The 14762-nt window shown below is 43.7% G+C and overlaps 1 protein-coding gene across 5 annotated transcripts in view; it reads right to left on the bottom strand.

The window, feature by feature from the left end:
• Positions 1–14762, bottom strand: part of immp2l (inner mitochondrial membrane peptidase subunit 2) — a 177774-nt gene that overhangs the window by 3678 nt on the left and 159334 nt on the right. For all 5 annotated transcript variants that reach the window (XM_063480438.1, XM_063480440.1, XM_063480441.1 and 2 more), the window contains exon 5: positions 6763–6865. In XM_063480438.1, the coding sequence (XP_063336508.1) occupies positions 6763–6865 (103 nt within the window). The remainder of the gene's footprint in view (positions 1–6762; positions 6866–14762) is intronic.

The following is a 14762-nucleotide window of genomic DNA, read 5'->3' as shown; positions in this document are numbered from 1 at the left end:
AACGCGAGAGACTCAAACGGTTCCTGAACGATGAGAATTATTTAAAACTTTACAGGTGGCCTGTGTGATGGATGCTGTGATGGATGCTCCCATTAAAACCATTAAAGTTCTTGGTATAGTTTAGACTTTTGTAATTTTCCAGAACAGTTCATCCATAATTTTTCGCTTCACTTGTTTTGATTCTATTTTCTTGGATTTCTCTGTTTTGGTTTCACCTTTTAAAGGTGATCGCCCTAATAATTAACAGCTTTTGTGCTTCGTACTTTCCTGCCTTCCCCGGTTGCCTCTACGGTTTGCTGTTTTCCTGATTTTGTCCATCGGGTCCTCCTTTGGGGTCTTCATTAGCATTATTTTTAATTTCCTTGCTTGTTAGTTGAACATCTCTCAGGTTCTTTGTCTCTGTTGCGTCTTTGTTTTCTTTGTATTTTTCCGGATCGTTGGTCAGTGGTTTCCTTTTGCCGTTCAGCGGTCATGTGCCGAATTCCACGCTGCATCACTTAGTCCCGTAGTCTTTTCTTCTCAACGCTCTCTCGGCTCATTACTTTCTCTGTTTGTGTCCACATCAGGATTGGCTTTTCAGCTCTGAGAGGAAGAAACCTCAGCATCTGGCTGACTCACCGTATTGATCAACGCCCCCCCATCAACTCTCTGCAGATGAATTGCGGCCATTTCATGCTTTGGGCTCAGTAGAAATCTTATTTATTGCACCTATAAACGCTTTAATAGGCCATACTTCCCACAGCGTGAGATCGACTGACATGAAAGCCTGACTCGTGTTGCATATGCATGAAAATCTCCTCGGTTTCACATTTTACAAAGTTCTCAAAATCACACAAAGAAAGAACATTTTTAACTTAGCAACAAAAGAATGTGGAGGAAAAAGCTCCATACAGTGCTGGACTCGAACCATATAGTGTATATAGAGGTTGTGGGTGTTTTTCTCTGTTTTGTTTTGGACTATTTCTGATCGACCCGAAGGCTGACTGCATCATCTGCTGCACTGAAAGACTGTGAGGTGGGTGGCAGCGAGGACTGCCAGGCTGACTTTAAAAATAATATTTTATTCAAATGAGACCTCCTCATTGGAGAGGATACATCCTGAATATAGTCAATTGATTTAGCTGTTCGAGCCTATTTCCTGTGGTATGAATATTTGGTAATAATATGAAACTGTCAGCTGAAAACGCATTGTGTTTCGTGATGAGAAATACAACACAGCTGAGGCTTCTGCTGCTGTGGCTTTGGCCATTTGGCAGCAATGAAAGGGTAATGCGATTTTAGGGACGAGAACGCCGGTGACGTCTGTCACGAGGGGCAGAAGCTGACATGTGCTCTTCAACTCTGCAATGAAACATCTACTGACAAAGACCACTGCGCTCACGCCACCTTTCTGAACAGCAGAGAAACGTCTCCAGGCTGGAACAGGCCAGAGCTAGTCTGGAGCAACGACTGGATGTCATCTTTCTGTGCCATTAAGCAGTGACAGAAAAATAGCTGTGAAAATGGTGACAAGTGTGGATGAAATAAACACAGGTTGATGTTGTTGTTGACGTCAGCAGATTTCTTCAAACGTGTTAAAGAAAGAAAAAAACAGCCACAGCTTTGGACTCTGAGTCTGGCAGAAGCTCCAGTTTCACCCCAGCAAACGAGCAGAAGCATCACAAGCTGCAGAATAACGTGAAGCTACAAATATCTGTACATTACCACCTCACACAGCCTCACACCTTTCGCTCTTGTATTTATCCGTGCAGTGATAGTGTTAGACGATTATATGTAAATAGAATAGAATAGAATAGAATAGGCTTTATTGTCATTGTACAGGGTACAACGAAATTGGAGTGCCACTCCCTTGGTGCAAAATACAATAATAAATATAAATGTAAAATGTAAAATATAAAAGGTACAATAAAACAATCGTAAGTACTCAAACAATAGTAGGTATGATATATACAGGATAGCAGCAACAGTAAGTATGATATATACAGGATGGCAGCATTAATATAATGACAGTATGAATAGCAGCATAATATAATGACGGTGACAGTATGGTGTAGCTAAGCAGGTTCAATTGTTTTTGTGCTTGTTTACTACGGTGATAGCTCTGGGAAAGAAGCTATCCCTGAATCTGTTTGTCCTGGTTTTATGTGACCTGTACCGTCGGCCTGACGGTAATAGTTCAAACAGTTGATTGCTGGGGTGAGAAAGGTCCTTGATGATATTGCCAGCTCTGCTGAGGTACCGAGAGTTTGCAATGACCTCCAGGCTGGGCAGTGATCTTCTGGGCTGTGTTGATGACCCTCTGCAGTGCTTTCCTGTCTGCAGCTGAGCACCCTGCATACCATGTTGTTATGCTGTACGTTAGGATGCTCTCTATGGTGGCTCTGTAGAATGTCACCAGCAGCCTCTCCTCCAGGTTGTTCCTCCTGAGCACTCTCAGAAAGTGGAGACGCTGCTGGGCCTTTTTTACCACCGCCGTGGTATTTGCAGTCCAGGAGAGATCATCAGAGATCTGCACGCCCAGAAACCTCATGGAGTGTACCCTCTCCACACAGTTCCCGTGAATGTAAAGTGGGGCCGGGTCTGCTCTGCCCTTCCTGAAGTCCAAGATAAGTTCTTTAGTTTTCGTGGTGTTCAGTTGGAGGTTATTAACTGAGCACCACTCAGTCAGTCTGTTGACCTCATCTCTGTAGTCCGACTCATCCCCCCTTGAGATGAGTCCAACCACTGTGGTGTCATCTGCGAACTTTATGATGGTGTTTGAGAGATGGGTAGGGGAGCAGTCGGATGTGTAGAGTGTAAACAGGAGGGGACTCAGAACACATCCTTGTGGAGACCCGGTGCTGAGTGTGATGGTGCTGGACAGGTGGGGGCCAAGTCTGACAGACTGTGGTCTATTTGTCAGGAAGTCCTTGATCCAGAGGCAGATGGGGGTGGAGAGTCCCAGGTGAGACAGTTTCTGGACCAGGATCTCTGGGATGATATGATTAAATGCTGAGCTGAAGTCCAGGAAGAGCATTCTCATATAGCTTCCTCGGTGCTCCAGGTGACTCAGCGCAGTGTGGAGCGCTATGGTGATAGCGTCCTCGGTGGATCGATTTGTCCTGTAAGCAAATTGGTGGGGGTCCAAAGTGGGAGGCAGACCGGCCCTGATGTGCTGACAGACCAGTCTCTCAAAGCACTTCATCACTACAGGCGTAAGTGCAACAGGCCTGTAATCATTTGGGCTGACCACAGCTGTCTTCTTGGAGATGGGGATGATGGTGGAGGTTTTGAGGCAGGGCGGGACGATGTTTAATGACAAGGAAAGGTTGAAGATTTTAGTGAAGACTCCGGTCAGTTCGTCAGCACATGCTCTGAGAACCTTTCCATGTATTCCATCAGGACCTGCCGCCTTCCTGGGATTCACTGACCTTAGAACACACCTCACTTGATGCTCAAGTGAGGCGGCTCAAGTGATGCTCAAGATGGCGGCGTGCACGGGTGCAGCGGCTCTTAGCTCTCCAGTTTGGTGCTCGTTTTTACTTTTACTGTGTATATTTTTGAATGTTTGCAACGCCGCCATCTCTTACAGTCGCCAGAACCTAATTGACCTGGGTTTCAAATATAGTTTGTCTGTTTCTGGCGACTATCAGCGAACACACAACACAAAAGAAAGTTTTCATGTGACAGTCGTGGGAAAGACTGAGTCCACCCCTGATTCAACAGCTTGTAGCAGCAATAACCTGCAGTGAGGATTTTCTCTGTGACTTCGTCAGTCTCTCACATCACTGTGGAGGAGTTTTGGTCCACTCTTCTTCATATTGCTGTTTTTCGCCTCATTGAGATTTGCAGCATTCGTTCATGCACAGCTCTCTGAGCTCTTCTTCAGTCGTTCTATTGCAGATCTGCTGCTGTGCTTGGATCTTTGTCCTGTTGATGACCCGGTTTGGTCCGAGCTTCAGCTGTGGGACACACGGCCTCACACTGACTCTACAGAGGAGCTCATGGTCCACTCAGATCATCGTCCCTCCTCCACCGTGCTGACGGCTGTATGAGGTGTTTGTTTCCTCCAGATGTGCTGCTGTGCGTGATGGACGAACATCTCCACTGTGGTCTCATCTGTTAAGATGCAGTTTTGGAAATATACACCATGCTGGTATGTTCTCTTTAGAGACTCTTTCCCCTGAAGCCCTAAACAAGCCATACTTGTTCACTCTTTGCTAACCGAGGCCTGTAGAGCCTGAGCTGCAGCTTTTGGGTTTTTTGGAGTTCTTCTGAGTTTTGCACGGTCTGACCTTGGGGTGAATTTTTTGGAACGTCCAGCGCTGTGAAGACTTGCAGCTGAATGTTTTCAACTTGTGAATAATCTCCCTTAGTATTTGTAGACGGCCTTATAACCCTTCCCAAGATCTTTGCTGACATCTTTCTGCCTTGGCTTGGTCCAAACTAGCAAAAGTGCCATAAGTAGTGGTGCTCACACCGACTGATGATCCTTTAATTAAGTGCATTTGATAAGCAGCACCTGGCTGCTTCTGACCTTTAATATCCTTAATTCCTATAGAAGCAGTAAGCATGCCATTTACTGAGACCAACAGCAGACTTTGGAGTTTGAAAGTTAATAAATACGCTGAACTCACTGTTTAGTATGTTTTACAGAACCACGGACCAGAACAATCCTAAGGCAGGGTTAGGGTTGATTTCTGCTCCTCTCTATCAGCCCATCCCAGCAGCCATGACATCTGGTCAGACCCCCTTCATAGCAAAGACGTCTAACAGGATGTCTGAGGCAGCAGTTTGTAAGAAGGAGCTGTAGTTTACACCTTCGTAGGAAATTCTCTGCAGATGATCAGCATGTGAATTTAAAATTACATTTAGCCACAGACTTCACACTGAAACAGCGGTCTTTGGCAGCTTAATGAAAAGTTGGAACAGAACGGGCGTTCGCTGGAAATACTGAAAGAAAACTCATAATCCAAGTCTGCAGAAGAGTGGTGTGGTCAGAAACATAATAGGAGAGAGGCACAGCATATTTAAAACTAGATCTCAGTCTCTCTTTGTAGGACAGAAGCCGGTCGTCTCAGGAGCAAAGAGCAGAGAGGCTCTGCAGAGCTGCTGCTCTATGTGCTCTGGGTTTGAGCTCAGAGGGGATTTCTGCTCAGCTCCTTGGATAGTTTTGCATCAGTGGGAGAGCAGGGCTTTCTGTCTGGCTCTGAATGTGCTGTCCATAGCAAACGACTACTTCTTTGCTGAAAAATTTATCCCGCTCCAACCAACAGGGGAAAAACTACAAATAGCGCGTAGAGAACAGGAGTCAATATTAGAATTTTAACACTCTTCCTGCTCTGGAGAGATGAGCCTGAAACACGGCGTTAATGAAATCTTTATGCGTCTGTCAGGATGAACAAACCAGGTCTGCAGAAACATCCTGCTTTGTTAACATACTTGTCATCTCTGCCGACCACAACAAAACGCTGAAAGATGGCACCGAAACAAGCCGTCACTCTGGCTTCCCTACGGACTCTGTGAAGCTCGGCTCCAGTCAGGAGGAGAGGACCCAGCTCGGTTTGGGATAGGGCAGATGAAACCGGGCCCACAGTATGCAGCGCACGTAAAGGAAACATACTGGAGTTATTTATCCGTGGATTCTCCCAAAGCTCCATGTTCTTTCTTTACCGTTTCCCCCATACAAACAGTACAGTGTGCTGTAGTAATGCCTTGCTCACAGGTTCATTATTTCTCCTTCTGTTTCAGCCATAATAAAGCTTTACACCACATTTATGAACAAAGTGTGAATCTCGACTTTGATAGTGAGATTTTTGTGAGACTTTCGGTCCTCATTAGTCAGGTCTCCATGGCAACGCTGACGCGAGTGTGTTTGTGTGTGTGTGTCTATGATAAATTTGTTTTCAGGTTCACGTCTGTCCATCAGCCTACTGGGAGAGTAGCTAAAACTCTGCAGAGGGATTTAAAACACCTAATTTTAAATAAACGATTGTAAAGGAATTAATTCATTATTAATTATATTAAAGAACATTTCAATCACAGGTTTAATAAGTCGAAGCCCAGATTTGGATCCCACTGAAACGTTTTAAACTTGTAGTATATGCAAGAACACCACATGTGGACACAAGTATGACGCAGCCTGCACACATCACACCTACAGGAGCTGCTCGACCGTCTCTGCACTCAGTGATGTCTCTGACACACTGTGCAAACAGGTAAAGATGGTGGTTGGTGTATAATTTGTTTTTTTGATGTTTGGGACTGACTGCAGGTAGCTTCAGTGATCAGTGCAGAGGTTTCCTGTCAGGAGGCAACCTGACTTAGTCTAATCTGGAGGGATCATTCAAACAGACTGTTGAAGGTTTGCAGTTAATCAACATCCATTTTATAGAGTCAGACAGATGCCAACACGTAATCCACCAACGGTTTGGACCTGTGCAGGATATACTGGACAAAGGATGATGAAGATGGGGCTGCCAGCAAGGAGGAAAAGAGGAAGACCTCAGAGGAGGTTCATAGATGCAGTGAAGGAGGCCGTGCAGAGGGTTGGAGTGATTGTGGTGAAATAGAAGTTAAGGAAGAAGAAGTCTCTATCAGGCCATCACAGCAGCTGCAGCATCATCTGCAAAGTCATGTGTTTTTATACTGATGAAGATTAAGAGACGTAACCCAATACTGTTTCCTTATTGTGTATCGCAGACTGACTGAAAACTCCTGAACATAGAAGTTGTTTCTACCAAAGGATGGCATCAGTGTCACTGTGGTGGGATGAGTGCTTACCGGTCCAAAGCTGTTGCTGTCCAGACTGTGGCCGTGATGATCTCCCTCGATCCAGAAGTGACCATCTGGAACTCGAACATAGCGGTTCTTGTAGCCCAGAGTCCTGAAAAGATGGAAAATAAGAGAAACTTCTAAGAAAGCAAGAACTTTGTTTTCACTCAGACGTTCATTATAAATTCATTCAATTTAATGAAGAAGACATTGTCGAGATGACCTGCTGAAGTTCACACCGAGCATCACAGTGGGAAAGAAAGCTGATGGAGGTAACTCTGAACTTGGCATGGTTGTTGGTGCCAGACAGATTGGTCTGACTGTTTCAGAAACTGCTGATCTGCTGGGATTTTCCCACAAACCCATCTTTTACACACCAACCACCATCTTTAGTGTTTACAGAGGTCGGACTGAAAACAAAAAATCCAGTGAGCCACAGTAATCCAGTAAAGTGCCTTGCTAATGTCAGGGGTCAGAGGAGAGTGCCCAGATTGGTTCGAGCTGACAGAAAGGCAGCGGTAGGTCGAATAACCATTTGTTACAACCAAAGCCTGCAGAAGAGCATCTGTGAGTGCACAACATGTTGAACTTTGAGGCAGAAGTCCACACCGGGTGTCGCTGCTGCCAGCCTAAAGCTGCATTTCAGAGTCTCACCAGAACTGCAGAATAGAAAAGCATTGAAACATCTTTTGAGTCTCGATTTCTGCGGCGACATTCGGACGGTAGGATCAGAGTATGACGTGAACAACAAGAAAGCATGGATCCATCCCGCCTGCATCAGCAGTTCAGGCTGGCTGTGGAATACTGCAGGAGAGTTTTTCTTGGGTCCCAACTGAGCATAATTTAAACTCTGCAGCCGACCCGAGTAATGTTTCTATGTCCATCTCTTTATGACCACAGTGAACCATGATGGCTCCACTCATGCTGAGAGGACCACAATTAAACTCCTCAATTCAAACACAGAAATACAACAAAATCAAATGTCGCCATTTATATTCAGACTTCAGGCAGCATTAAATTTAATGCAACACCAGCATTGGAAAAATATTACTGTTAAACTGCAGCGATGACAGCAACTACACCCATTTTTACTGATGCATGAAATAAATCAGGTTCCAAGTATTGATGGCAATGATAATAAAAGTAAGAAATGTTCACCAGAATTATGATGGTTTTGTAATTTCCACTGTTTGTTTTCAGTTCAGTTCAGGGTCAGTTAGTTATTTCAGTTATATATTTATATTTTATCACACCCACCCAAGTGAACCAAACAAGTCTCTTTAAACCAAGTGAGAATGTTTAGTCCACTTATCCGCTCTTTAAGTCTGACGTCATTAGCCGTTTCTGGGTCCAAACTCCACTTCAGGTCCCAAAGTCAAACGAACACTGCGCCATCACTGAGAGTTACATAATAAATAAAATGATCAGCGTTGCTGCTTTACCAGGTGTAACAATTAAGTTTAACATCCAGGCATCCATGAAAACAGGATTTATTAAATTTAACAGAGTTAGAAGTTAGCAGGAAGTTAGCTCGCTAGCTTCCACCTAAACATGATATAGCATGTTCTGACTGAGAGATTTCTGAAAAATTCAAACGTACAGCTCTGCTATCACTTCCAACATAAATGAAGACAGAAAACTAAACAGCAGTGACGTTTGTAAGGTTACTGAAGTTGGGCTAGCTGGTATATAATGATGTGGTAAATGGACTGATTCTTATATAGCGCTTTTCTACTCTCCCAGAGTACTCAAAGTGCTGTATACACTCAAGTGCAATCTAACCAACATTCACACAACTTGGGGTTAGTATCTTGCCCAAGGATAATTTGGCATGCAGACTGGGGAAGCCAAGAATCGAACCACCAACCTTCCAATCAGTAGCTGATCTACTCTGATAGCTGATCTGCTCACAGCTATGGGGTGCCCCCCATAGCTGTGAGCAGGGTGCCCCCCATAGCTGTGTCGCTATGTGATTGCTAGCGACACAGCTATGTTAGCATAGCATAAACACAGTGAAGCTGGAGGATGAACGCAAACTTTTTTCCACTCGATAAAAGTTAACGTGAGGGTTCCTGATGGTCAGGGACAAATGCAATCGCATGGCAGGATGCTGTAAACGGACCAAACTTCAGTCAGGAGAACAACTGAGATAATTCATCCACAATACGAGGTTAGTCATTAATATACTGCTCCATGGCCTGGGCTGTAGTTACATCATAAGGGTTTAAAAACTGAGCTTTAAAATGAAGAGCGATGATAAAAACTGAGAGAAGCTGACAGTGATCACTGACTGTTTTGAGGGGCTTGTTGAGATTAAATAGAACAAGATACAAAGCATTAAAACATGTTAAAAACACAACAGCCTTAATAAACGCAGAGTAGTTTGGGCTGGAAGCAGGATTCATACGTCATCACTTAAAGACCGGATTGGCCAGATTGCATTAATTCTACTGCTAGCTGCTATTCCACACTGACCGTTTGTGTTCTCTGCACATATATGGTACTTGTTGTATCTCAGATTGCAAAACATACCCGACTACAGGAGGGCGCTTAGCTCAAATTGCAGCATACACCTGGTAGCTGTGTTGGATTGAGGTTGGATCACATTCACAACATAAACAAACTGCTCTGGAGTTCATTTGAAACCTGATCGAGATGTGTTTTTGGTGCACACCAGAACAATTGTAAACTGATAGCAGACTAATTGCTGTGTCTTATCATCATTTCATTGCCTTAGTGATGCACTAAAGTCACTCTGACGACTGCAGCTGACTGCGAGTTGTCCGAGACCTGGTCCTCATCTTCAAAGGTAACATGGATGCAAGTTGTTTGCACACGGTTGGAATCATTTTGATTGTGTTACGGTCTCTAACTGTAGCATTAGCTAATGTTAGTGGTGTTGCTGGTATATCTCCAAAGGTTGATTCTGTTCATCTGAACGTAGCGTTTTGTGGGAGAAACGTTTCGTCACTCATCCAGGTGACTTCTTCAGTCTCAGCTGACTGCAGGTTTCAATCTTATAAACAGTACATTTGCATAATGACTGAAACCAGCCCACTGAAGGAACAATGGGCTGGGAGGTTGGTTGCTTCATCTTAATTATGCAAATTCTCATGACCATTGATCAACAACCACTGACCAAAACCCATTGATCAACAACCACTGATCAAAGACCATGAGTCCCATTCACAGAGAGTTGGGGAATGGCTGCAATCACAGCATTGTAAGATGGTGACAGATGTTCCCTTAGGCCCCCTCCTCGATTCAGAGATGGTCTTTCCCTTTTCACGTAAATGGCCTCCTTGACTCCGCCCTCAAACCAGCGTTCCTCCCTGTGGATGTGTACATCCTCATCACTGAAAGAGTGTCCACTGGCCTGTAGGTGTGAATAGACTGCAGAGTCCTGGCCTGACGAGGTAGCTCTTCTGTGTTGTGCCATCCGCTTCGCTAGAGGTTGTTTGGTTTCCCCGATGTAGAAATCCTGGCAATCCTCCTGCACTTAACAGCGTACACTATGTTACTCTGTTTGTGTCGGGGGACCCGATCCTTGGGGTAAAAGCCACAGAGACACGGTGTTTAGAAAAAATGCGTCTCAGCTGTTCCGATACTCCTGACAGATATGGGATCACTACAGGTGGGCAGCGGTTGTCCTTCTCTCCTGGGTCGGCTGGAACTTTCTTTAGGCGCCCTCCCAGCTTTGACAAAAGTCCAGCTGGGATAACCACATTTACTCAGGGCCTTCTTGATGTGATGTTCTTCTGCCTCTCTGGCCGCTGTGTCAGTGGGGATGGTGTTCGCTCTGTGTTGTAGTGTCCTGATGACACCCAGTTTGTGCTCCTGTGGATGATGAGAGTCAAACCTTAGATACTGATCCGTATGTGTAGGTTTACAGTACACGTGAGCTTTTAGATGTCCCCCATTACTGATGGAAATCTCACAGTCTAAGAAGGCTAACCTGCCACTTTTCATATCCTCCCTGGTGAATTTGATGTGTCGGTCCACCGAGTTAATGTGATCCGTGAATTGTGGTTTGGAGATTTACTTACCTGGATGATTGAGAATTCAGAAGTCCCAAATCCGTCACATAGAAGTCACAGGCTGTTTGAGGTGACCGTAAGTTGGAAAATTTCTTTTTACTGCTTAAGAAAAACCCTGAAACACTGAAGTGCATTTTCTGCTTTTAGCATGTTTCAGACTTTTTGTATTGTGCTTTTAATCTTAACAGTTTCTGGAAACCAAACAGGAGCTCACAAAATGATCTCCAGCGGTAAACTGATCAAAGTGTTCATGTGGGAAGACAAAAAAGAAGAAGATGAAAATCAGGAGAGAATAGCCGTTAACGTTTTCATTGATGGTGGATCAAATTATCGCCTTCATTTCATTATCCTTAATCATCAGCCTCCAAATCATCTCCTGCAGCATCACTTCCCTCCGTCACCTTATCGCTCAAACAAAGATCTGATCAGAGGATTCAGCCTAACAGAGGTGGTGGAAGGGGGCGGTGCTCATCTCGTCCTGCAGCCGCTTCAGTTAGCTCGGCGCGTTTATGAGGAGAAGGTCCGACGCCCTTCATCATCCCTCTGGACTGTTACGAGGCTGTTCCAGCCCTGATTTATCATCCAGCTTGGGAACATTGTGAATTATAGCCTCAGTGACTTTTTAAATGGAAATTTGTCTGCAATTCCTCACGCATATGTGTGTGTGTGTGTGTGTGTGTGGGTTGGTCCTGCAGGCTGGCTGACCAAAGAGGCCTTGGATACATAAATATTGATTTAGCCATAGCAGCTGAATTTACTGACTCGCAAAGAAAAAGAAATAAGAGAAAACAAGCTGGGACCTTTTTGCAGAAATAAAAAGGTTGCAGTTTATATGACACCAATTCTCTGCTACATTTGACAAGGAATGAGTATGAAATCTTTAAAGAACCAAGGACAATTGAGTTTACTGCATTTAGTCTTTCATTCGACTCAGCTTGGTGTGCTGGGGTGATGAATCAGAGCTACAAGAAAAAGAAATCATCATCATTTGTTCTTTAAAAATCCGTCCCAGCAGTTATTTTTTGATGAAATGTAAATTTCCTAATTAACCTTTTTTCCATTAACATGCCCGGCGTGCTTCTACATCAATTAGCGCGTTCTCCACGTGTACCTTTCAAGTGAGTAAAAAGGTGCGACCTTGATGTTATCTCCACAGCGAAATTAGCAGCAGAGCTGTGGCCTCCCAATCTGTTTTTAATATCTTTAGTGCCTTTGAGCAGAATTTCACAGAAAACCTAGAGAAAGCTGCGTCTTAATAATCCCAGTTTGGGAAAATGCTGCATTAGAAGCACTCGCAGCTACACTGACTGAGCTTTTACACTTAAAGTGCTTCACAAGTAAACTTACTTTCATATCTGTCGGTGTCTGGTTTTCTTTGAGGTCTTTCCGGATTACAAAAGAAAATAATATGCATAATGTAAAAGGTATTTTACTGCTACAAAGGCTCTCCCAGAGAGAGGAAGAACATGCATTTTATAAATATACATATAACTGGATAAATGCTGCATAAGAATCTCTCAGAACTGACGGAGCTTACTGCACTGGCTTTGAGCTCTTTGAATAAAAACGTAACATATAGAGTCATGTGGAAGTCTTCTCATGTTATGAGTACATGTTTGACTGATTCTGTTGATATAGCTGTGTGTGTTGTAGTTTGTCATGTATGCATCATGTGGTGTATTATGTAGTTTGTGTACGGACCAGATCTGGGGGGGGGATGATGCAACAGTCTCCATGCTGCAGAGAATGCACTGTGGATAGTTACGGCTGCATGGTGAGGATCGCCTTTGATTTCTCAAGCACATTTAACACCATCCATCCAAGTCTCCATCCACTCATAACGAGCACAAGCGTCAGGGTGATCCTGGGCTTTCATGATAGCTTTGAACTGGTCTTTTTCCAGAGTGGAACGACTGTACAGCATACATCTTTAGTGACTTTAAGAAAAACTGTTTGGGGGTTTTCTCTGATCCCCACGGGTCAAAAGTATACATATATGCCCACTAATATATGGTTAAATAACTCTTAGCAAGTTGCTCCTCAACCAGATGTTTTTGGTACCCATCAACATCATCCCGGCATAATCCAGTCTCATATTTTTCCACTCTTCGTAGCAGAATTGGAAAACTGTCACTAAACTGTCCACGTTTCAGCCATCTAGCTGTTGATTTGAGAAGTTGAAGAATTTAGAGTCCTCCTCCTTCATTATTCCATCCACTGTGGCTAATGTACCAGGACCACTGGCAGCCAAACAGCCCAAATGTAACACTAATGTGTTTCTAATACTCTAAGATCAAAAGGTACTTCACCCAAATTTGATGCAAAAGAGCTCACTGATTTGGACCAGTAGGTTCGGCTACGTACAGGAGAGGCAAACTGAATGAGACTCAGGCAACTGTGAGTTTTGAAAAATGCCGGCTTTGTATTTTTACTCACCCAGAAAACAAAAGAAAGAAAATTACAAACATACAAAAACATTACAAATAAAAGTCTCTCTTTTTGGTACCAGTATTTTCCTCAGTGACAACCCTGTGGTTCAATCACTTTAAAAAAAGAAACCTTACCTGGGTGCACCCTTCTAAATGTACAAAGTTCACTTTCAAAATGAACCACAATCTCAATTACCAAAATCCAAATGGCAACATTTGTTTGCAACTTCATAGACTTTGTTAACAAATTGCAACAACCATTAAGCTGGAAAAATAGATCCAACCGCCCACACCCACTTCCCTTCCTGTTCGTGGGATGTATAGAGTCCGTAAAAAGTCCTTAAAATAAACCGTCCGTAAGTCCAGGGGGATGTGTGTGAAGAAGGGGAACAGCAAGTTCAAAGTGGCGTGGTGTGTTTTTGTTTTGTTGCAGCTGGCCTACCACACTCTGCTGTCAGTCAATTGGTCCATCAACGGGGTTGGCTCGCCATCGATTACAGGCTCCGTTGCAATGCATCAAAAGGAAGATACAAAGGGAAACAAAAAAACCCTGACCTGTCAACGACAGTGTCATAGGACATATTAAGCTCTCATATAATCACAGTTCACTATCACCTAAAATGTATTATTTGCAACGTTACCCAAGTTACAAATTGAAAATAAACAGTAAAACACACAATCTGTGCATTTGCCTCAAATGCTGTTCTTCAGTAGATTGAATAAAGTTTTCCACAAAGTATTTTTAAATGATTATCCAATAAACACTAGAACATTTTGCTTGCAAAGAACTCATGAAAAGTGCAGATAAACAATGAACTATTAAAATACTTTGCTCACCGATCTCAGAAAAGAAAGATGGCGCAGGAATGATGAAATGGCGTCGTCTCTAACTCCCGACCTTCGTCGACCAAACAATGTAAAAGGAACCAGCTAGTTACTTGTCTTAGCAGTACACATACAATAAAACGATCTTTCATAAGCAGCGAGTGCTAACTCTCCCGTTTATATTACTTTTTTCCCATACCTCGTTTCAGTGAATCTCCGTGATTCACTGAAACGAGGTATGGGAAAAAAGTAATATAAACGGGAGAGTTAGCACTCGCTGCTTATGAAAGTCTTTTTCCTCGCTAGCGTGCTCATGGAGGGTTCGCGAGAGAGGAGGAAAAGCCTGCGCTCTCTCAGACGGAGACGGCGGGCGGGGCTCTGCACCCTGTTTCAGCAGCTCATTGGATTAGACCAACTCACGTCTACTTCAGAACAGTTAACTCTTTAACTGCTGCACCTGTGGCTTATTCACTATAAACAGAGTGTAACTGCTAAGATTAATGGTCTTTTTTCATTTTAGTATATTTTATCCAAGCCATCCTTAAATATGGGTTACACAAAGCATGATGCTACCGCCACCATGTTTGACAGCTGTTGCACTGTTCTTAGGTTGAAAGTCTCATCTTTACTCCTCCAGACATCTTGTCTTTGTGGCCAAATAGCTCAGTCTTTGTCTCGTCTGAAAACCGTACATGGACAACTGCAAAAGTTTTGATTT

Source organism: Pelmatolapia mariae, linkage group LG7 (assembly GCF_036321145.2).
Source record: "Pelmatolapia mariae isolate MD_Pm_ZW linkage group LG7, Pm_UMD_F_2, whole genome shotgun sequence".
In the NCBI taxonomy this organism is placed as follows: domain Eukaryota; kingdom Metazoa; phylum Chordata; class Actinopteri; order Cichliformes; family Cichlidae; genus Pelmatolapia; species Pelmatolapia mariae.
The sequence above is the reverse complement of the archived record's forward strand: the minus strand, read 5'-3'. Positions and strand labels throughout refer to the sequence as shown.